Raw genomic sequence first — 23,134 nt, forward strand, 5'->3', positions numbered from 1 at the left:
TATAAACAAATAAAATAAACATGAACAGAATAAGTACACCAGTGTACCTTGGATGCTGGAGCAGTATTCTGTTCAGCAGTGGACTAACTAGACCTATGCACCTAAGTATTGTATGCACTTTCAGAGCTCAACAGCCATTAGGGAGCACTTGAGGAGCCTTCTGACAAGCTGTTGGTTCTGTGGGTTTAGCCCTTTGTCTCTCACCTACTGCATCTGTCGTACTTTTCAGCTTCAGGGAAGTGTTGTAAGCCTCAGCTAAGCACTATCCACCAAGATGCAAGATCAGAGGTTTAGTGGTTAGTTCTGAAACCTGGGGTGGAGAACACCAGAGAAGCACAAAACACTTCTTTTAGCAAAAAACTTCAGAAACAGTTAAAATATAAACAAATCATCGTTTTAGTTTCTTCACTTTCACATCCCTGCTGCAAAATGATGACAGCCTGCAAACAAACAGCATAAATAAACACACCGCACAGCTAAGGAATGTCTCTTTCCCCTTTCCCCCTTTTGGCCCAGTAAAAATGCTTTGCGCACTGTGAGGCCTGGAGCGGAGGGGGGAAAAGCAAAGAAGGCGGAAAGAAGAGCAGGAAAGAAGAGAAAAGACAGGGCCAGACAGCAGGAACGCCGCCCGAACAAAGTTTGTGTGGTGGAGAAGAAGGCTGTGGGAGGGAGGAGGATGTCAGTCAAAGAGAATGAAAACCACGACCCCCAAAGGCAGCTGTACCTACCGGCCTCAATGGGGCGGGGAATGGCGGGGGGAGCGGGGTGAAGGCGGGCTGCTGGGCTGCGTCACTGGAGGAGCTGCGCTTGGCCAGGCTGCTATAAAGAAATGGAGGCGGCGGTGAGTGTCCTGGTGCCCGTGTGATGGAGGTGAAGCTGGCTGTGCTGGGCGGCAGCGGGGCCGGCAAGTCGGGTAAGTGGGGAGGAGGGCGGCCCCGGCCTGAGCATACCTTGGGTTTGGGGGAGGCGGGCGGCAGGACCCCGTTAAATGGCAGGACCCCCGTTCAACGCGGTGTGTGCTTCTCTCCCTCCCACAGCGCTGGCGGTGCGGTTCCTGACGCGGAGGTTCATCGGGGAGTATGCATCCAACGCCGGTGAGCCTCTGGGAATGCCATGTGGGAATGCTGTGTGGGGCCTCCACTTAGGGCAGTGCGGGGGGGAAGGCAGAATGGGATGCTTCAAACACTTACTTGAACAAGGAATTGGGTAGGAATGCAGTTCCACAGAACTCCTCAGGAAGGTTTAAGTTTCTGCTTGCTTATCGGGGGTATTTCCTCATGGAGTGTGAGCTTAAAGGTGGGAAAAGGCGAGCCAGGTATCTATGGAGAGATCACTTAGAACTCCAGTAAGTACAAGTGGGCTGATGCGGTGCTTGTCACAGAGCAACTGGGAGGGGACTTAAGAAGGAAAGATAACGAGGCTGCATGTGCAAGACGTGGGTAGATAATAGTAAACTCAATCTGAGAGGAGATAAAGAAGAGAGTAAAGAAATAGACTGGAAAAAAGAAAACCAAACAGCCCCAGTACCTCTCCTATTGCGTATCTTCTTGTCAGCTCCAGAGGAGAGGTGAAACTGATTGTTTATCAGGCACTACTGGTTAATCAAAGCATAATGCAAAGCCCACTGCTTGTGCAGGAGTGGACTGATTTGATAGCTTTGTGGAAAGCCTTGCCATGCTGAGGATAGGATTTCTTATTCATGCCAGAACAAATACACTGATCCTTAAACATTTCTGAGGTCTTGGGAGATGGCAAAGCAGGATTTGAACTTTCACATCCTGAGTGGAAGTGTTATTTAACTGATACTCCTTTGGAAGTCTGCCACTCCAGCTTCTGGGGCATGAGAAATCCCAACACTTAACATGGAGATTGCTGCCTGCCTCACTTTCCCTGCTAAAGTGGAGGGGTCTTTCCAAAGCCACTTTCTTACAAAAAGAGTAGCTTCCCAAGGTTAATAAATACAATATAAAATAGAAGTATTAAGCTGAAATTCATTGAAAATACCCAAATGAACTTATGCTGAAAGTGGAGTTACAGTTGTGCATAAATGCTCTACTGATACTTGTTATTATACAAACACAGACTGAAAGGGCAGTTTCTGTCCCAGGTAACCTATCCAGTTCTAAGCTGTCACATGTAAGTTACCAAGTTATGTAGTGCTTTCTGTGTTTTAAGTAATCTAAATAAAACCAGGTTGCCTTGTTCTGATCTTCCAATACTGCAAGTCTCAGAAAAGGCATGTAGAACTCCCAAAGCATTTTCATTTGTTAACAAATGGTTGTTGGACTATAAGTTTAGATCTGTTTCTAGAGAGGAGAAAGGGGGAGTAAAGTGGGAATATAGGTGATAAAATAAAGAACCTCCCACTGTCAGTGGAGTCAAAGTATGTATTCAAGTTTTAATTATGGAAACCACCAAGAGGCTGCATATTTTAATACTCTGAGATGCTTTGGACTGGTAGTTCACCATCAACTCTGATGATGCACATGGAGAACGTTTAACATGGTACTGAAGATGCTAAATCCAGAGATTGGAGACCTTATCTATGCACTTAATACACAGTTTGAAGTGTATTTTCAGTAGTGCCAAAACCAGTTCTTGTCTTTGTAGTTCAGTAACTGAGAAATGATACTGTAGACTAGTGCCATGAACACAAGTCGGTTACACTTGCTTAGAAAAGTCTGCTTAAAATAATAGTAATAGTGTGTCTGTAAGTAGAATTCCAAGGGTTGCTAGTGCTCTTGCAAAGTCCTATATCTGAGAAGTGACACTACAGAAATGTTTTAGGATCTAGTCTAAGGGCATGATCCTGTAAATACTATTGGCTTAATGCTACCTATTATGAAAACTCTTAAAGCGATAGATTTCATGGTAAATAAACATTATTACTAAATAATGATTTTTGTACAGAATCAGAACTTACATATAGCCTGCCTTACTACTTTCATAACACTGAGCCTTGGTATCAAGCTGAGAAATCATCAGCATTTAGCTGATTCCAAATGTTGTACATCCACTTTACTTAGATTTTTGGAAACCTAGGATCCAAAAGTATTCATTACATCAACATTTTGACAGAATACCACAGTGAAATAGTGGTGGTCAGCTTAAGGGGCTGGGCAGTTTGGGTGTTGAAAATGAAACAGTTTTAAATACACACTGGAAACAAACCTGACAAAAAATGCCATCACAAACCAAACAAAAAATAAAGGAAAACACAAGCAAAACCCCCAAAAAATAAACCACCAAAACCCACCCAGACTCCTTGAAAACTAGACAATACTCAAGGAACCCTCAGTATTACCCAGTCTCATGTTGCTGCCTTTTCACCACCCTTCCCAGTCGCTAATGCTAGTTTTCTTTGCATACTATATGTCTTTTAGAATGCATCTACACTAAACACTTATGCCTGGATGGGAGGCAGATACACTTGGAAATTTATGACCCTTGTTCACAGGTAAGAATTTTCGGTACCAAAGACAGTTTGTTCTACATTTTACCTGTGTAGTGGCAAAAAGTGTTAGAAGGGGCATGTGTGTGTTTCAAATTGTTTTGTCTGTTCTTAGAATCTCTGATTGCTTTACTGATAAAGACTGAAATGTGCAAGGTCCTACACCTGGGTCGGAGCAATCCCAAGCACAGCTACAGGTTGGGCAGAGAAGAGATTCAGAGCACCCATTCAGAGAAGGACTTGGGGGTGTTGGTTGATGAGAAAATGAACATGAGCCAGCTTCAGTGTGTGCTTGCAGCACAGAAAGCAACCGTATCCTGGGCTGCATCAAGAGGAGCGTGACCAGCAGGTCAAAGGAGGTGATCCTGTCCCTCTACTCTGCTCTCGTGAGACCTCACTTGGAGCATTGTGTGCAGTTCTGGTGTCCTCAACATAAAAAGGACATGGAACTGTTGGAACAAGTCCAGAGGAGGCCACGAGGATGATCAGGGACTGGAGCACCTCCTGTATGAAGACAGGCTGAGAAAGTTGGGGCTGTTCAGCCTGGAGAAGAGAAGGCTGCGTGAAGACCTCAGAGCAGCTTCCAGTATCTGAAGGGGCCTACAGGGATGCTGGTGAGGGACTATTCATTAGGGACTGTAGGATTGTTTCAGTACTGTGGATTAGTTTCTACCTATGTTGGTCCCCTTTCCTAAACCTTACAGTGGAAGCTGTGCTTAAACCATGACACATATTAAATCTTGTGGCCTATGAGCAACTCTTTATTAAGATACTTGAAACAGTGAGACTGGCAGCTAGTGTAAAGCAGATTAGATGACATTATGGGTAGAAGCTTTGGTTGCTACAATTTGGGCTCTTTTTGCCTTTGAAGTAGACCAGAGATCAGTTGTTAACAGCACTCTTGAGCTGTCCTGTAGAGTTCTTCCTTAGGAACGAGGCCTAACTTTAGCTGTTTGCTGCTTTCTTCCTGACTTCTAAGTGCCTGCAGAGGAGTAGGTAACAAATAAGAGTGTAGTACTGCTTTTTGTCTGATAGGACCACTGATTCTAGAACAAGATGGATGGAGTACAGAGGTCCTGTATCCCACAGTAGCTGGGAAAGAAAAGCAGGTCCCAAGGGGGCCAGACTGTGGAAGGAAGAGTTGCCATTTTTGCTTCTGCTTCCTGAAGTCTTTTTGCTCCCTGAAGTTTCTAATAACTGGATCCCTGTTCTGCAAAGCTCACTGTCCCTTCATCTGTCTGTGAAACAGCTGTGACACACACAAGTCATCTTTCCTGCTCCTGCACCTGCTGCACAGTCACCGCAACATTAAACCTGTTGGATTCAAGATACTGAAGTCTACAGACAGTTCTGGAAGCTTGTTTTATCTCGTCATTCTAATGCATCCCCTTTCACTGCCAGCATTCCATTCCTCATGAGAAGTTAAAGCCTTCCCTGTCCAGCTTATGATGCTACTGTGCTGCTCAGATACTGCGCTAATCAAGACAACTAGAGTAGGATGTCAGTGGAGATTATACATTGTAAATAGCAAAGCACTAAACTAGTGAGAGAATAACTTAAAACAGTGTTCAAATTGCAATTCAAGGTGGGGTTTCCAGAACAAAAGTCTAGGGTTGTTTGGTTTGTTGTTTGTAAACTTCCAGTTTTTTCCCTATCTTATGTCTCATGGTCTTTCTAGGCATTGCCAAATGATCTGCAGAGATAGGCTATTTTAAAATGGTTTTGACATTTCGTTCCTTAGCTTAATGGGTCAGTTTGCAAGTGTTGTTTTCTAGAAATTGTAAGTGCAACAGTTCCCAGGGGTGAAGGGACTTCATCCCAAGTTCCTTGGGGTGACTGGACAACTAACCCCCTTATCACTTGAGTGACTTGTCACAGGTTTCCTTAAAATCAACTGCAGATTGAAAGGAGATATTTTTCTTAGCCCTTTAGAAATTTATCCTATGGGTAAGCAGTGTTTCAGACTTGAACAAAGCAGAGGAAACAAAATGAATGAAGTACAAACAAAACGAAAGGTTACTGTAGTCAGACTATTAGGCATTTGGAGCAGGACTCGCCTGAATTCAAAGCCAGCATCTAGACCTATTAATATCTTTGGCAATGAAAGATACAACATTCTCGCATTGACTGACCAAAAAAAGAAAATGCTCTGAAGTGACAACAGTAACATTCTTTTTGCGTGTGATCTTAAACTTCTTTCAGCCACAACGGGGGAAGCTCTCCCTCACAGACGAGCTCCACTGGGCTGATGGATTTATCATTGTTTACGACATCAGTGACAGAGCATCATTTGCATTTGCAAAGGCACTGCTGTACAGGATCCGAGAGTCTCACATAGGAGCTTGTAAAAAGTAAGTGGCCTTATTTTTACTTTCTTTTCCCTCAGCAAACATACAAAAAAGCTGAGAACTTGTCTGTGAGTTGTAGGCATCCTACTAGCAATTAAAATCCAGCAGCATCCAAGTGGCATAATGCAGTACCAACAATAATGTACCGGAATGTAAACTGTTGCAAACTGCAATCTATTTCACTATATCCAAAGCCAAGTACATTGGGATTTTTGTTCTTAGTTCTTATAGCACTACTATTTAAATAACTGCCATAAATCCCTCTGCTGTGATTTACATGGATGGGTAAAAAGCAGCACAGTCTGTCTATGCTTTTACTCACCCACTCTATTACCAATAGAGATGCACCAGTGTGGGGGCTGAAGAAAGTTCTTCCCACAATAAATTAATACCATGAATGTCTCCTAAACTGTCTTTAACAGTGACCCCAACATTATTTGCGCACATAGATGACTATGTGGTAAGAAACAAACTACTTACTTTCAAAAAGAACCACCAAAACTGCAAGCCTGAGTACATGTGGTGGTATTTATTCCTGCATCAGTCAGCTAAGGTGCTTCCTAAGTATAAAGAAAGGATTTCATTCACATTTATCAGAAGCAGAGATCTATATAGTACAGCATATAGCACAGTATTGTAACATATCTCTAATTAAAACTTTTTTTGTTTCAGAATGGCTGAGTCATCAGTATTTTTGGTTGGTAATAAACAAGATTTATGCCACATGAGGGAAGTTGGCTGGGATGAAGGCCAGAAGCTGGCAATAGATAATAAGTGCCAATTCTGTGAACTGTCTGCAGCAGAACATTATCAGGAAGTTGTGGTAATGTTCACAAAAGTCCTGAGGACTATCACATCAAATTTCAAAGTGAAGGAAAAGAGACGACCAAGTGGATCAAAGTCAATGGCCAAGTTAATCAACAATGTATTTGGAAAGAGAAGGAAATCTGTGTAATATTTGGGTTACTTTTGAGGCAGGAACAAGTTGAAATAATGGAACACAGTTTTTGGAATTCAGTTTCCTCCAAAAGTCAGTGTCTGGAGGAGTAAGAAGAAACCAAAGGCAGGATATAGTAAGGTCAAGTGGACATGGTCTAGACCTAGAAGACCTGACCTTCTATTTTCAGTTCTACTACAGATTTACTGTGTTAGGGCTTTGTCACTAAGCTGCTCCTCTCATCCTTTAAATATCTCAGAGGAGAGTTTTAGTACGTATTTATTAAACACCAGCATGGTCTTGGATAGGGCTTCTAGGTGCAACTGAACAATGAAAAGTTATTTCCAATAAACTCAACCTTGCTGATTAAAATGTTACTTCAGAGTTCTGAGACGTGGTTGGGGTTTTTTATGCAAGAACACTTACACTAAAGCAAAATACTGCTGCTTCATGTAATAATATATCTAACTGAAGGAAGGATGGGTTGGATCCTTGTGTGCCTAAAGGTGCTTAACACCTGCTAAAATTCATATGAGTTAAATGCTTAGACACCAAATCTACAAGAAGTATTTACCTGAAAAGGCACCAGAAGTAGGGAAGCAGGAAAACAACAAAGCACTGTTGTCTCCTGTTCCAGGTTTGGTGGTTTGTTTGGGGTTTGGGTTGGTTGGTGTAAGTAGAGAGGGTTGAGCAGGGTGGGAACTGAACAGTCAGTGAAATGTTAGTCAGCATCAGACTGTTTTGGCAAGGCCATTGTTTAGTGAAATAATTATATGACTAGGGCCAGCATTAAGGCCAGGGTAACATCTTGTGCTGATCCCTTTCACAGACCACTTTTCATGGGCTGCAAAAATGTTTCTGTGCCTACTCAATTTTAGATGGGAGTGGAGGCTTGAAAATCACATGGACTGGTAAAGAGTGCAAGTCCTTTAGAATGTTTGCCTGGATTTAAAGGTCAGCCTGCTGGTAAGACCTGTGCTCCTAAACTGCATAGAGTGTTTTTCTAAAGACCAATGTCTTTACAACAACTCATCACTATGGTATTGAAATGCCACTTGAGAGAGTGCTAAGAAATGTTAGCTACACTTTTTAAATGTGGATATTAAACAGACAGGTCTAAATATGTAGTCAAGTGATATTCAGAGCTCTTACTGTTTTCAAATGTCCACCCCATTAAGATAATACAAAAACTCTATATAATCTTAGCATTACTGTTATTAAAATGTACTTTAGTTTTATAAGTGTTGACCAAAGATCACTTCCTTTTTTTAAGGAAAAGATACTGTTTATTTCACTTGGTTTAAGACTGCCAAAAATTGGAATATAGTTCTCAGTGCTGACAGACACAGCATTGCTTTATTTCTATGCAGATGCTGCTCTGCCATATCAGGAGTAGAATATTTAACTATTAACAATATCTGTGAGGTTGAACTTGAAAACTGCTCATGTACACCCCTCAGCTTTCCAGCACACACGGAATTCCTGAACTACTAATAAGACTGTTGATCTATCAGGCAGCTGTATCATTGCCAGATTTGAGAATTCTTAACTGTATTTACTGCTATGGCATTAAATAAATTGGATATAAGATGGATGTCTTCATGCCCTCTTTTTTCCCCCTTTTACTGTGGCATCAAGCTACAGACTTCCTGTTTTGACTACTACAGTAGAAGCGAAGCACCATGCAGACCTGGAATTCAAATTACGAGAGGAAATGTGGGAATCAGACACTTGCACAAAAAGGAGCCCCTAGCTGTGTTTCCTGTACACAATGAAGAAGCCTTCATGTACCTTTATCCAGTGAACAGTAGAGAACTTTTTTATCCTTTAAAAATGAGATAGTAACAGAGCAGCTAATTAGTTTGATTTGCTTCTATTCATCGGAATGTGGACTTCCAGACAGGCAGAATCTGCAGTATACCCCCCAGTTTTCCTTTCCTTTTTGTCTAGATGGGGTAAGTGTTGGAACGCAGACCATCTACTTTCTGGCTCAGAAGATAGGCTGCCCTCACTTGAAACAAGCTGAAACAACTGCAGGATGTATTTGGACTTAAGCATACTAAAGCACCCAGAACAGACATAACTTGATGTTCTTAGGGTCAGGATTTCACTTGCCTTTTATTGCCAGTAAATGCAGATGAACAAGAGTGCAGAATTTGAGGAGTTAAATTTTAAAGCAGATAGATGTATGTTCTCCCTTTCTAAGTGTATTTTGTTAGCATATTTAACAGGGCTTTTAAAAGAAAAGTAAGATACTTAAATGACTGAGATTGCTGATGTTTTTCTAAGTACTCTTGGAGTCGTAACACAAAACATAATATCTTACTTGCTCAGACACACTTGAAAATGCAAAGAAGAACCTTGTTTTCATAGCAAAGTAAATGATGTAAGTGGTGTCTGATGCTCACCCTTGACAGTGACATCACCTAGAGCATATTGAACTCATAAAAGAGTGGAAATGGAGTTATTTTGCCACAGATTGCTTCAGCATATAATCCTATCCTTTCTCACTGAAAGACTCTGAAATCGCTGTACAGGAGTTAAAAGTTTCCTGCTGTCATATTTAGAAGTCCTTGTTTATATGAACTTTCTAGTTTCAGTAAAATGTTGCCTGAGAAAGACACTCAGGATTGATATTCTTTTCCCCTGTCTTCAGCTTGTTTTTACTTTAAAAACAGTGACATAAAAGCAGAGAGATTCTACTGAAGTATAAAGGTAATAGCCCCTGGGTCCCAAATGCTGTCTCTCAGAGAGCTTTCAGGTGGTTTTTGAAGCTCTTTCTCACTATAGTTTTGAAATAAACAGTCAAGACAAACACTGCCTCAGCTCCTGCTCCTGCTTTTACATCTACACATTAAACTATTTCTTTTTGTAAATCCCACTACAGTCACATTCACAACAGGGCAGAGGGGAAAATGTCACAGTAAAACTTAAAGCATGATAGTCCTGGAAGGAGGAATAATTACATACAGTACTGAGTAGACAAACCAAACATGCTGGTTCTAATACATTTAAATCAGGATAGCAACAAAAAAGGCACATCAGAAGTTTTGATGCTGTAATATACTCTGAGGACAAGAGAAACTACTGCAGGTTTTTTAGCCCACTGCTAGAAGGTGATTTCTAAAACGATGGAAGGGTGAACATTGAAGTGCAAAGACCTAGTAAGTTACGTGGGACAATCTTGTTGCTTTCCCTTCTGTCTATCTGACTACACTGCTTTGAAGATGATGCACCAGTAGATATCTGAAGATGTCTGATCCTGGAATTCTGTCGATCTAGTAGGCAGGAAGAGGGATGGATACTGTGGCTCTCACCCTGAACAGGTATGATGCTCTCACTGACAGCTGAATACAGATCACTTAATAGTTTTTTTCAGAGGACACGCTATAAGGAAAAGGGCATTATGGATACCATTCAAAATAAAACCAAAGTGTAGCAAGTATCCAAGAATAAGCTAATTTTCTATCAGGGTGTCTGTTGGAGCAGATGCTTTAGGCTAATGAAGTTTTCATATCAATCTACTTTGCTTATAGATAGTGGAACAAACTCCAGCTCTCATTATTATGCTTGACTGGAACCCTTGCCTATCTGCTCTGAGGTTAAAAAGACATTAAAAACATTTGCAATTAACACAAACCAAACAAAACCCAGACTACCAGAATAATCCAGAGCAATATGAAACTGTATTCCATATTTAAAAAGATGAACACTTTATGCCTCCTTAAACCTGGCCACAGGAACACAGGCCTCATAATAGCCTAAACCTGCCCATGCACAATAAGCCAAAGAAGCTAAATCTTGATGTGCTATTCAGCCTGTTTGAAAAGCAAAGTCTTTGCACGCCTAAATGTGGATCTGGGCACCTAACTGACAACTTTAATTGTTTTAAACTTGGGTTTGATATTTCCCTTAAAAAAGCAGAGCTGTAAATGCCCAAGTGTTTGGCTTGGGGTTTTTTCTGCCCGACAGTTGATATTATGCAAGACAAGCAGGCTATTCTGGGTAGGAAGTTATTTTTAAGCAGACATTACTCTCTTCCAGAAACAGACTGTAAGTTTCTGTCTTCTTTTAATTGCTTTACAAAGTAAATTGAGTCCCTCTGGTTACATAATTAATATCCACGCTTAGCCCTATATATTTGACATGACTTGAGCCATTTACTGCTGCATTCATTTTTAAGAGTGGCTAGGAGTTCAGATATGTGTTTAATTCCTGCAGTGCTCTGTAAAACATCCAGAGTTTTTACAGCGGAGGCCTCTAACAATACAAAGAAATATGTAGTGCAAGACAAGGGGAGAACATAGTTCTCATTGCGGGGATTGAGACAAATGATCTAAGCAGTTCTGTCCTCTCATACACTCCCAAATTCATGTTCAGCATCAAAATGGCATCACATCCATATTGCATAATAAATCTTACTATTTAAAATAGACAGAAATTAAAACAATTGACCTTAAAATTGTATGCATTTGGGTATCTAGTGAGGATTTCAGTTTTAATAAACATAACTTTTTAAATAGACTTTGCAGCAGATTTTGGTTGTGTGATTTTAGGGTTTTTTGCATTCTGTTTGTTTGGATTTGTTAGGTTTGGTGTTATTTTGTTGGGTTTGGGTTGGTTTTTCTTCTCCCAGAAGGGATTCCTAACTTCTCAGTCGGATTCTCTCCCAGAATAAACTTTATGAGCCTCTGAAAGTTGAATGCTGCTCAACGAGGAGGAACCCGGCAGCTTTATGCTTCCTATAGCTCCCTCTTGTGGTCTTTTGCTCACATTTCATCTCCTCTGCGAGCAACGAAGCCTTTCGGCTTCTCCTCCTTAGGCTGAAACATCAGTGCTAATAAACCCAAGAACGTCGATCATAAAGTACAGGTAAAAACCCTCCTGCCTTCCAATACTATAAAATTCTGCTATCGATTATACTGAGCTTAATAATATGACATTTCATAGGCTGCACTGAAACTATCCTTAGTAATAAAACTGCAAATGTTGTTAAGGTTTTTCTCACTGCTGACAATCCTGAGCTCAGCTGTTTTGCCGAAATAAAGTTCAGCTATCCCATATATGATGCTGAAACGTTTCCTGTTAATCTACCATCTATGCATATCAATGTCCTCAAGAAGGGCTTGAAAGCTTGTATCGTTTTCCCACCTACACCTCTGACCTCCACCTTGTCTTTCTACAGCTTCCTGAAGGTATTATCCCCAGAACATGACAGGGAGACATGGCAGCGAGCTAAAGCACAGTTAGGCAAGAGTGTTTTGTCTTGTATCTGTAACCTGCAGTACAGATACATTACTTCAATCTTTCAATAAGCAAGGTCACTTACTGGGAAGATGCCAAGGTTGGATTCATCTGGCCCAGTGGAGGTCTGCTTCTAGACTCCCATCTTAGCTAGATGTCTTTCTACCAAACAATTTATCTCAAGGTGATGCCTCAAATACTGCAGATGAATCGCTCTCCAAAAGTCATTAAACTCTCCACTAACTTTAAAGGTAATTAGAGTTGGGGACCTCTAAAGTTAGGTGAGATGAATCATGTTCCAAATATGGCCTCTTGGGGCTCTTTGCTAGCTATTTTGCCCTTCACCTTCAGCACTACAAAGCCCATCTGTCCTACTTTACAAAGTCAATTGAGTCCCTATGGTTAGACAATTAACATCTAACTGGAGATGACCATTGGGTCATTTAACGCTAAATTTATTTCATATGATTGATCAGGGTGCTGGATTATATTTGATCCCTACTGAACTCCACAAAACACCCTGAAATCCAACTGTCACATGTTAAATTAATAGATGGACTGGAAACGAAGCTGAGGATAAGTTAAGTGAGCACTGCCATAGACTGCTTCCAAGCTAGCTCATTAAAAACTAACTAGCAGAACTTGATGTTTCACTGCAGTCTGCAGCAAAGCCATATTTTAAATGCTTCCTACAGTAACTCCAAAAGCCTAAGGTGGAGCAGAAGGATAAATCAGGTGCCTTGACTCCCTAGACTAGAAAGTGATTAAACAGATCAGTTGTTTTCTGATTTGGAAAATACTTTTCAACAATGTGTGTGAGCGAAGCTAACAGCTCACTTTGTGACTTATTCTGATAGCAATTGCCAGCCATATGAATGAACCAAGCTCATTACCTACAAATGGACACTATAAAATCTCTGCATCACGTATGCCTTCATTTGCTGTTGAAAGTCCTCCTCTTTGTAACTGGGGGATTTTGCATCAAATAGCTCCAATCTTAAAGCATTTCATAAACCAGGAAGCTTAACTAAACAACAAAGTCACACCAGTTTCTCATCGCATCTCCAACTATTACAGCACTCCAGTATCCCAACAACAGTACGAGAAGCCCAGGGGTATGCATGTTGCTAATGGAGCAGATGGCTGCTGCTGTAGAGTATATACAGCAGATGAATGGTAAATGCCTTTTTTCTCACTGAAGAGTGCTATTTTTGGTCTCACCAGGTATCACCAGGGTAGAATCTTCTACTTTGTAACAAGATGCCTGCATGCAAAACATCCTAATTAAAACACAATCCTCATCTACAATAATGGATTACTAGAAATGTGTCTTGCTAGCATATAGTTGGGCTTAGTTCTTCAAATTCTGTGCATGAGAATACCCTCTGAGTGAGCTTCCCTACTTACTAATGACAAGTCACATAGGTAAAGCTACTTGTGTATAAGGGTTCTTATGATTGCTGGGCTGATCTAACTGGATGCACAATTATATGATTAAATACAACAACATTTTTTACTAACTACATATAATTTTGTCTGTCACTCAGAATTCAATTGCATTAGATGATTCAATGAATTACTGAGGTAGTCTGGGATCTGTCCTATACAGACCTTAGGGAATACTGCAAATACTGAGCTAAATCATGTAACTTAGATGCAAATGGAAGGCTTTACAAAAGAACTTATCTATACTCATCTTTTATAATGTTTGAAATCTCTTTCTGTTTGCTTGCACTTTTGATCATGAACACAGATTTATAATCAAATACTATTGTGCACATAGGTGTTTCTCTCTCTGAGCATACAACAGTGTATGCAGTTTAGCCTATGTTAAGAAAGCCAGCCTGTCTCTCTGTCCCGAATGGTCCAGTTTGGCTTCACAGAACTAGTTAAACTGATTTTTCCCCCATCTAGCCATTAAACAGTGCCCTGAAGATATTTTGCCAGTACTGCTGCTGTAAGTTTCTAGGAGCCACACCAGCTGTGCTCAGCTCAACAAGTTACTCTTTCTCATTTCTGTTGTTGCCTTCTCAATCCAGCTTGAGCCTCTGGATCTTACTGATGAATTCAGTTAGCAGAGGGTATGTATACCCTGATTACTAATCCATAGAATAGATATAGTATCCTGTTATCATGCCCTGATCTATTTTTAACAGAATGCACTGATTCATGTCTGGGGAAGTGGAAGACAGGGAAGAAATGTTTCCCTCTTTTCTTTTTCCATAAGCATACACAAATGCACATATGATACATCTTTTCTGTTTACATAAATCCATGCTAACATTTTCAAATACAAGTATACCTGAACTGAGGTCAAAGTAGGGCAACATTTTAAATGTGTATACTAGCACTTGTCAGGCACAAGTAACAGATAATACAGACCATGTATCAGAACTGCACTTCACAGAGCATGTATGACTTGATGCAGAACAGGAAACAGAGAGAGATGCTGGTGTAAGAGAAGTTCTGAAGGTTGTTAGTAAGAAGACATGGTAGCCAGCAACACTTCCCTGCAATTAACCCATATGTTTTCTTCCCATTGAATCCAAATGAAAGGATTGGCTTTGTACCAGTTACTTACTAAGTGATGCTTTGGGCCAAAATTACCATCCAAGTGACACAGACATATTCCACATGGGTCCTGTTGATAACCACGTGAAAAACTGATTTAAGCTAAATTCAAATGAGCAGGTTAGAAATTAGAAGCAGTCCAGTCCAGTCTCAACTGCACCCTTCACAGCAGGTATGCACTCAAAGGACTGGCAAAGTGCACTGATTAATAAAGCATTTGCTTCCCTGGTTCTGCTGCTTGTCTGAAATTGCCATTTCTCCAGACCTACAGAGCTACCTTGTGTCTTTGTAAGGAGCACAGACAGAGCCATTAGTCCAAATGCTCTTTTTCCCCAGCAATCCTGCTTCCTTTGCCCAGCTGAGTGAAACAGATAAAGGTCTTTGTTTTTAATTTGACTAAACTTGAGGTCAAATCCTGCTTGCTGTTATTCTGGAACAAAACCAGAATGACTCCAGATTTACAGTGGTACAAGTGAGAACTAAATTATGCCCTGAAAACTCATTTTAAAGGCTTTCAGACACCTAAACAGATGGATAAATCACACACAGATTCTCAGGTCAACCTCTACCAGAAGGCATCTCTCATCCTACGGTAGAAGTAAGTTGCTATGATAGCAGCTAACAATAGAAAGGGAGATACAGTAAGGGAGGGGAATATTTTTCCTTACCAAACTCACTTGATTTAATACAAAGCATGCAAAATTAATGATGACTTTGAGTGATACCTGTATGTTTTATAGGTTTATAAATTGGTTGTAGTAAAATCTTATACACCCTATATCACTAGGTATTGTTTCAGCCTATTACAGGAGATATCTATCTAGAGTTGACTGAATTGTATTAATCTGATCCTAGTTTAATGATGCCTTAACATTTTTATGGGAGAATTTAATGTTTGCAATATCCATGTTCCTTATTTGAAAGTGTGACTTATAGGTTCTCATCTTCCTTAAATTATGAAATCCTTCAGCTAATAAAGGAAAATGATTATGGTTTGCAAAAAAGGCAAAGTCATTTAACAATCCATATAACTGTCTATTGTAGGTCTTTGCATAATAATTGTAATTTAGCTATTAGGGGTTCTAAAGGCAGTTATCAGTCATATGCCGCAATTCTGAGGAATAAGGGAAAACTCAAATTATTTAAGGGCTTTGTACTTTTCAAAGGGGGAAAAAAAATACAGCAGAAATCAATAATACTTTTAACTATGAAAAAAAATGTTCTACTGTAACAATCAGTTGTTGATGGCAATTTTTCTAACTATCCAATATTAACATTTTCAGCTTTCCTTCATTTCACTGTCACAAAATGATCTTCATTTCATACAGATACTTCTGTAAGCAAGGAAAGCCAAGTTTGGAATTGAACCCACAATTCTTGATGCATGGGGTTTTCCATTTTCACCCTAGGTACATGAAAAGAGGTGATCAAAGAAATCAGATGGACTATAAACCCAGAAAATCACAGTTTGAAATTACTATCTAAAGTTGACTTCATATCTAGGGTGTATCTTGACTATTTCCTTTACTAATGAGGAAATTGCACACTTGAATCCACCTTAGCTAACTGTGCTTTCATACTTGCACTTTTGTTGCAGCTGCAGTTATAAGATTCTCTTCTAAGATCACAACCATCTTTCCTCTAACTCCCAGCTCTCCCCAGTAACAGCTGCACTGGGAAGGTGGACACCTGGCTGAGGTGGCCATCCTCACATCAGTCCCTACAAAGATTATGTAGCAAGTCTCCCTAAGAAGCCATTTCCAGACACATAAGTGATAAGAACACAACTAGGAACAGCCAGTACTTATTTACCAAGGAAAAAATTGTTTTTGCCCGACATGATCACTTTCTATGATGAAAATGGGGTCTGTGTGGATGCAGGCAGAGCAGTGGATGTCATTTACACCTTGAATTTCACAAGGCTTTTAACACAGTCAAAAGTGGCTGTGGACCAGCAGTGCGCTCTTGTAACTGTTAAGGCTAATTGCATCCTGAGCTAGGTTAGTAAGAACAGTCATCAGATGAAGGAAACTGCACTTTGCCCTCTACTTGGCACTTGTGTGGCTGCTTCTGGAGGACTGCAGTTTCTGTCCCTCCAGTGAAGAGAAACAGGCTGGAGTTAGTTCAGCACAAGACTGTGAATTCAGACAGTTAAGGGGCTAGAGTATATTACATGCAAGTAGAGGCACAAGGAAATGTGTTTATTTAGCCTGGAAAAGAGAAAGTTAAGATGGGATTTCATTGCCCTACTAGAGGTCTGTAGAGACCACAGAACCAGCCTCTTCTCTGAAGTGCAGAGCAAAAGGACCTGGGTCAACAGCTATTAAATCACAATAAGGGAAACTCCAACTGGATATAACAAAATAACAGTAAGTGGACAGTGGACCTTCTGCCCTTCAAGATGTTCAAAACTTGGTTGTGAAAATGCTCTGAGCAACTTGATCTAACTCTTAAGTTACCCTTGATTGGAGTAGGGAGTGGACTAGGTGAATTGCAGCTATCCTGATCAGCTAGCTATGACTGTTACATAAATCCTTCCTTTTCTCACCTCTCAAAGCTGCAGTGGAGGTAGCACAGCTTCTAAGCTCCAAGCTAGTGGGAAACCTTTGCCTGTCTAAAAGAAAGTCAGTTAGAAGGATACTTTCTGTGGACCAGGTTGGACAATACTGACAGTCACTGGCAAGTCCTTAAGAATAGTCATGGAGACATGTCTAGTCATATGGCAGCTACAAACTTCTTCATCCTCCCTGCAATATCCTGTTGCAAGCTTATTTATAAAGAATTTCAGTGTAGCCTTAATGAAAACTAAGATGAAAAGATGAAAATTATCTAAACGAGTATGTCTTCAGTACAACTATAATAACTAGAATATCAGTTATTACATATTGTAAAGCCACTGTGATAGCACAACTATGCCTTGACTTCAACTCTGACATTTGTCTTCCAAACACAATCTTGTCCCACTCCGCTTATATCTGGCATACAGCATACTTTTATTGTAACAGACACAGAGGTCAAGACACAAAACTGACAGATGTGCAAGGCAGCTACTAACAGGCACTGTAGAAATATCTAGAATGAACGTAAATCTTGACATTCACCAACTACCTCCAACATAAAGCACCATTTAAAGACCAAAATATAGACCAACAAACCCATACTTTGAGTACCTTCTTCACACTCTGTATTTACTATAGTGCTAACTATCTGTTGTTGACAAATGCTGACCACCTTACACACCAATTGATTTTTGCCATGACAGAATCCATTCTGCAGATGGATCTGCAGAACACACTGAGAAAACAAGTGATAATGGCCCGACAGAAAATGCATTACTTCAGTGAATTGCTCACCTTTGAATCACTTAAAATACGTGCAAAACACACAGGCAGGCAAGCTAAGAAATAAAGAGATGCCAGGTTAGTAAGGGTGAAGAAAGAACATAATCTGTTTTTATGTATCTTGTGGCTGTTAACTTCTTTGAGAAAAGGGCCTTTGAAGAGTCTATTAGTTTCTTACCTCTTAAGAATTATTTCAATTATTGTTACAAAAGGTTCTGCTCTATCTCTTTGAATGGATAGACCCTGCTCATATCTAACCCAGCAACTGCTTTAGGAAAAGTGTTCTGGATGTTGTATGTCCTTAAAGAACCCAAACATAACAAAAAAACCCCAAAGAACAGAAAACTTTTTACTTTGAATTTAACATTTAAACTATTCAAAAGAGACCAACTAATGCTGTCTGTATGAGTATTAAGAAACACAACAGCAGTTTCTAAGGAAAGCCTTTGATAAAAGAATGATTACAGTTTAAAAAGAAAAGCAAAGCTCTTAAAATGTCAACTTTCTCATCAGAAAAACTGTTCTCAGTAGCTCCCTAAAGCATATCAGCTCTTCCTGCATCAAAAGAGCTTTTGCAGGACCCTTAGACAATATAAAACCACGTGAAGTTATCAAGTCCCAGGCAGGTATGACAGGCACTTCTGCCCACCACTCATTTCTGAGGAGTCTTCTAAACTGCCCTTTGCTTTAGTCATTTCTCATAAGCCTCTCTTTCACCTGCATTACTCTTGTTGCTTTGAATATCATTTATTTTCTCAGATGAGTAGCAGTAATCTTTACAGCAAAGATGTCAGCACTACACATGTGGCTCAACATGAAGAGAAGGTGTTATGCAAGGTTTAGGGGGTGAGAGATTTGATCCTAAGGTGCTGGATTCACTGCAAATCTCTTGACTGACATCAAGGTGCTAATGTATCAGCTCACGCAATGTCAGGTTCAATGAAGACTCACAGACACAGTCTTTCCTTCTACTTCATGGGAAACTACATCTGGGTTTCAGTGGGGCTTTCCATTAGTGACCTGTGAGTAATCTATGGTAAATAGCGTTGAGAGTTATTTTTATGTTATTTACAGCATAAGTACTTAAAAGACATCTTAAAACACAAGTGTTCTATGATTTGGGCTAATATAATACACCATTGGAAGCTGATTACTTTAGTTAGTTAAGCCATAAAGCTCCATTTAAATGGAGCTCCATACGCCTAGTAAGAAACTGGGCTATTAATAATAATTATTGAAAATGTCACTGATTTCAGATTATAAAAATTAATAGGCCATCACCATTAAAACATGTGCTCTCCATAATTACACTGTGTACCAACTTGTGCGTGATTCTGTCTGTAGATTACTGCAACACTCTTTTCAAAGCTCCTCTTTAGGAAAGAAAACAGATGCTTTCAAGGCAACTGGGAGAGGTTTAAGGGAAGAAACCTTTTTCTGGTCAGGTAACAAACAGTTGCCACAAGAAGAATATTTTGCTGCTTTCTAACTAGGAGCTTTAGCAACAGGCAGAGAAAGAGATGTGGGAAATGTACACTAGCTGTAGATCCAGGTTCTGGGAATCAGGAAACACAGAATCTATATAAAAACAAGTGTTTCAGAACTCCTGAGTACATGGAAGCCCACTCTTCAAGTGACTGAGTAAGGCCTTACATCTTCTACAAAGAGGAGGATTAGCTTCCAGCAAAACCTATGGAAAGGGATTTCTTTACAGCTGTATGCCTCAGTTTCCCAGTTTGCAAAATTCATGTGCTACTTCCAATGTTTCTTTAAACAAGGCCTGCAAACATTCGCCTTACAATATGCCTCATGTATATGAACACTTACCATATTATTACAAAATTGGCAAGTTGTTAATATAAAAGAAATAAGGCTCAAAATGATGGTATAAAGCCAGAAATACCTAAAACCAAAGTGACTTTTTAACATGGAACAGGTGCCTTTACAATGAGCTATGCATCTAGAAATCAATCTCGGGGGCCTTTAAGTAAATAGCTGAGTTTGTCAATTTAGAAAATTAATGCAGCTAGCAAATCATAGCTGCTAATGTCAACATATTATCCAAGTGCAGGGGACATACAACAATAAATGAGATGGTAAATATTTTCTATGGAGAGGTCAATATTTGCTATGCTTGATGCTGTTTAATTCCTCAAAGCCATTAATGCTTAAGTGGCCAGAATGCAGAGGTGCACTATTGCAGCCTCCTACTGACTCTGGAAGGAGGTTGGGTACAGAGCACCTTGCAGATGGAAGGTGCCCAACCTGTCTCATACAACACATGTACCATTTATAAATTCCAGTTAATTAATAGATTTTAGAAGTAACCCCGTGCAGAAAGGCTCAAGACAAGACCATGGTCCCATTTCAGATCATAGTCACAATTTCTATAGATTCTGCAGTGGACAATCTCCATCCACAGGGAAGAATCAACATAAATGATGAATTCTATGTACTGATAAGGTCACTAGATGAGATACTTTCTCTTTAGCCAGAGGTTCTTTGAAGTTCCTGCCTGTAGAAAGTTACATGTAAATGAAACAGAAACTGCAACTAGATTATATGGATAGAACCATATGGCATCTTGCTTTTTACATTTGTTTTGTGGGGTTAGGACACTATTATCACCAGTACTTCCAGGAACCTGACATCACTTAGCTAATGAGAAAGAACAAGGTTTGCCCAAGCCACATTTTCCAGCCCATACCCAAATATCAATCACCTCAAATGACCGGTGTGTTCATAGTCACAAATGTAAGCCCATATCCTGTTTATAATCTGTAAGGTTAGTGAAACAAATGAAGATTTACAGCCTTTTTTTCCATGTATGTTTTCTTCTACCACCCCAAATACCATTACCAATCATAAAAAGACAGGAAAAGTCACTAGTTATAACCAGCTAGCAACACAGATCTTCAGAAAACTCGTGACAAACTCCAATCTACAACTTGTCATGTTTTCCTAAGTTCACTTGCCAACTATCCACACAGTCCTGGTATTTACTTCTGAGTTATTCTAGTCATCAACGAAGAACACTGTGCAACACCACCACGTAACACGTCAGGATACATTCCTGACTGATTAAGTGCAGGTATGAGTCTCATAGGAAGGAATATGAGTGGATTCCTGTGGGCTAGTACAATGTGCCAGCTTTGTCACTTCTAGTTGTCGGTGTGTAACAGCTCAGACTTCCCATGAGAACATTGAAATTGTTAATACTCAGTCTAACAGCTCAACACCGTAACCTCCTCAGAGAAGTAAACAAATTAAACTGAAACAGAGAAAGAGTGACCTTGGATAAGTTGCTTCAGGAACCTGTGCCATTCTGTACTTCCCACCTCAACTGCCACACTGGTTACGCTGCAGGCAGCCCAAGATAAACTGCTTAGCTGCTTAGGTGGTTGTAGCTTGGAGCCTCTGGCTGCAAGGACAGTGCAAGAAGGAACAACTGGTAAACAACAATAAGGTCCTGCACTCACAGTTTCATAAACACCCTTTATCTACCTTTTCAATGCAGCTTTCCCTACCTTTTCAAAGCATTAGAATCTCTAGCAGAGCACAAGCACACTAACCTGAATTTACAGGTGTATCTAGAAAAGGAAAGAGGATTTGGCACCAAGGAGATCAAGGTGTCTGAACTGAAAAGAGCCAGGGCATAACAGTTTAGATGGTTGACTTTGTGAAATTCTTCATTAGACCTTAATGTTCACAGAAAACTTTGCAGATCTGCTTCCATGTGCTTGTAGGATTATGTTTCCCCACAACAGCATAAATGCTGTGCTAAAAGACTGTCTCTCTGTTAAGTCATTCACACACTCAAGACAAACTCTTTTAAAAACACAAATCCGACTGATCAACTTCAACAGTATTCAAATAAATTACATTTATTGTCTGCTATAGGCACCGATCCCATACACACTGCCCTTGATCAATCCTTTCCTTCTGCCTCCCGTTCATAAATAGGTAGGTGCTTTCAAAGTGCCTGATGGTATCTCTCATATTGACATGGAAGGCATTTGGAGGCTGGAATATGCTAGTTATATAACTTGTATTCTTAGTGCAGTCCATGGGGGCTATGAGCTTCTCAAAACAATAATCCAAATATTTGGGTAAATCTTGTGTATATTATACCTTTAGTATTTAATCTTTCAGTTTTTTAGTAACTTACTAGATTTTGTTAAATAAATTTGAATTCTGCACTTCTATGTTGTAAAGAAAAAGCATGGTTATTCTTCAAAATTAGCATAAATACATACAATTCATGGCTTGAAATCAACCCAAAACACAAGTCAACAGAAGACTGCCTGCCAGTCTCTTATTTTCAAACCTCAAAGCCCAGTTTGTACAACTGAGTAGAAAACAGATCACCAAGTCCTTTAGAAACAGTTTAATGGGCTTATACGTACATTCCTTATTAAGGAAACTTGGACCAAGCCATAGGGACAAAAAAACCCATCCACATACAAACACTGGATGAGCACACAGAAGTGCTGGGCAGCCTGAATGACTTGGTTTACAAACATGAGAAGGGAAAGCATGATCAGTAGCTGACAGAACTCCCTGAGCTTACTGGAGGAACTGCCTTCTAGGAGTTCTATGTGCAACACCTGCAGGCTACTCTGATAACCTCTTACCTGGTATTGAAAGAGGGGATAATGTTGGTAAAACTGAGAAGGATATTGTTCCTTCTTCTTAGATATAAAGGCTTAAATATTGATCACTTTTATGTGCACTTTCCACTATATACACATTTGTCTACATATAAGGCATATTAAATATCTCCTGCCAAAAATACAAATATTGTAACATAAAAAAAACAATTAAAATAATAAAAATTAGGTATATCCACAACTCCTAGGTTGATTAGCTGAAAAAATGAACATCTTTTAGAAGAAGATGCTATTCCCTAGATGCCCTGGCTACTCACATTATGTACCTCACGTCACTGACATTTTCAATTATTCCATGACATACATAAAATGAAACAGTGTCTGGTACACCCTGAGACATCTCACCTAGCACTTTTCACGCATGCAAATGCTCATTACTGCTTTGAATTGTATAACTGTGTTGAATTCTGAACATACAGCTAAAACATTTACTAATTAAAGCCAGCATTACAGTTTGCACAACACATGGTGGGCAACTTCATTGAGGATGTTGAGGCTTAGGCACTATGTCTATACTCAGAAACTGAGGAGGGCCAAGGCTCAGGCTAAGGCTGGCAGTGCTTGGCAGCAGA

General features: G+C 39.9%; 1 protein-coding gene across 1 annotated transcript; it reads left to right on the plus strand.

Moving 5' to 3' along the window:
- The first annotated feature begins 807 nt into the window (after nucleotides 1-807).
- RERGL (RERG like) lies at nucleotides 808-7,839 on the plus strand. The gene is made up of 5 exons (XM_031048178.2): nucleotides 808-913; nucleotides 1,038-1,094; nucleotides 3,384-3,457; nucleotides 5,654-5,802; nucleotides 6,472-7,839. The coding sequence occupies exons 1-5, from the start codon at nucleotides 865-867 to the stop codon at nucleotides 6,752-6,754; spliced, it is 612 nt and encodes a 203-aa protein (XP_030904038.2). The 5' UTR covers nucleotides 808-864; the 3' UTR covers nucleotides 6,755-7,839.
- Nucleotides 7,840-23,134: the final 15,295 nt, after the last annotated feature.

This window comes from Melopsittacus undulatus, chromosome 5 (genome assembly GCF_012275295.1).
Source record: "Melopsittacus undulatus isolate bMelUnd1 chromosome 5, bMelUnd1.mat.Z, whole genome shotgun sequence".
NCBI lineage: Eukaryota > Metazoa > Chordata > Aves > Psittaciformes > Psittaculidae > Melopsittacus > Melopsittacus undulatus.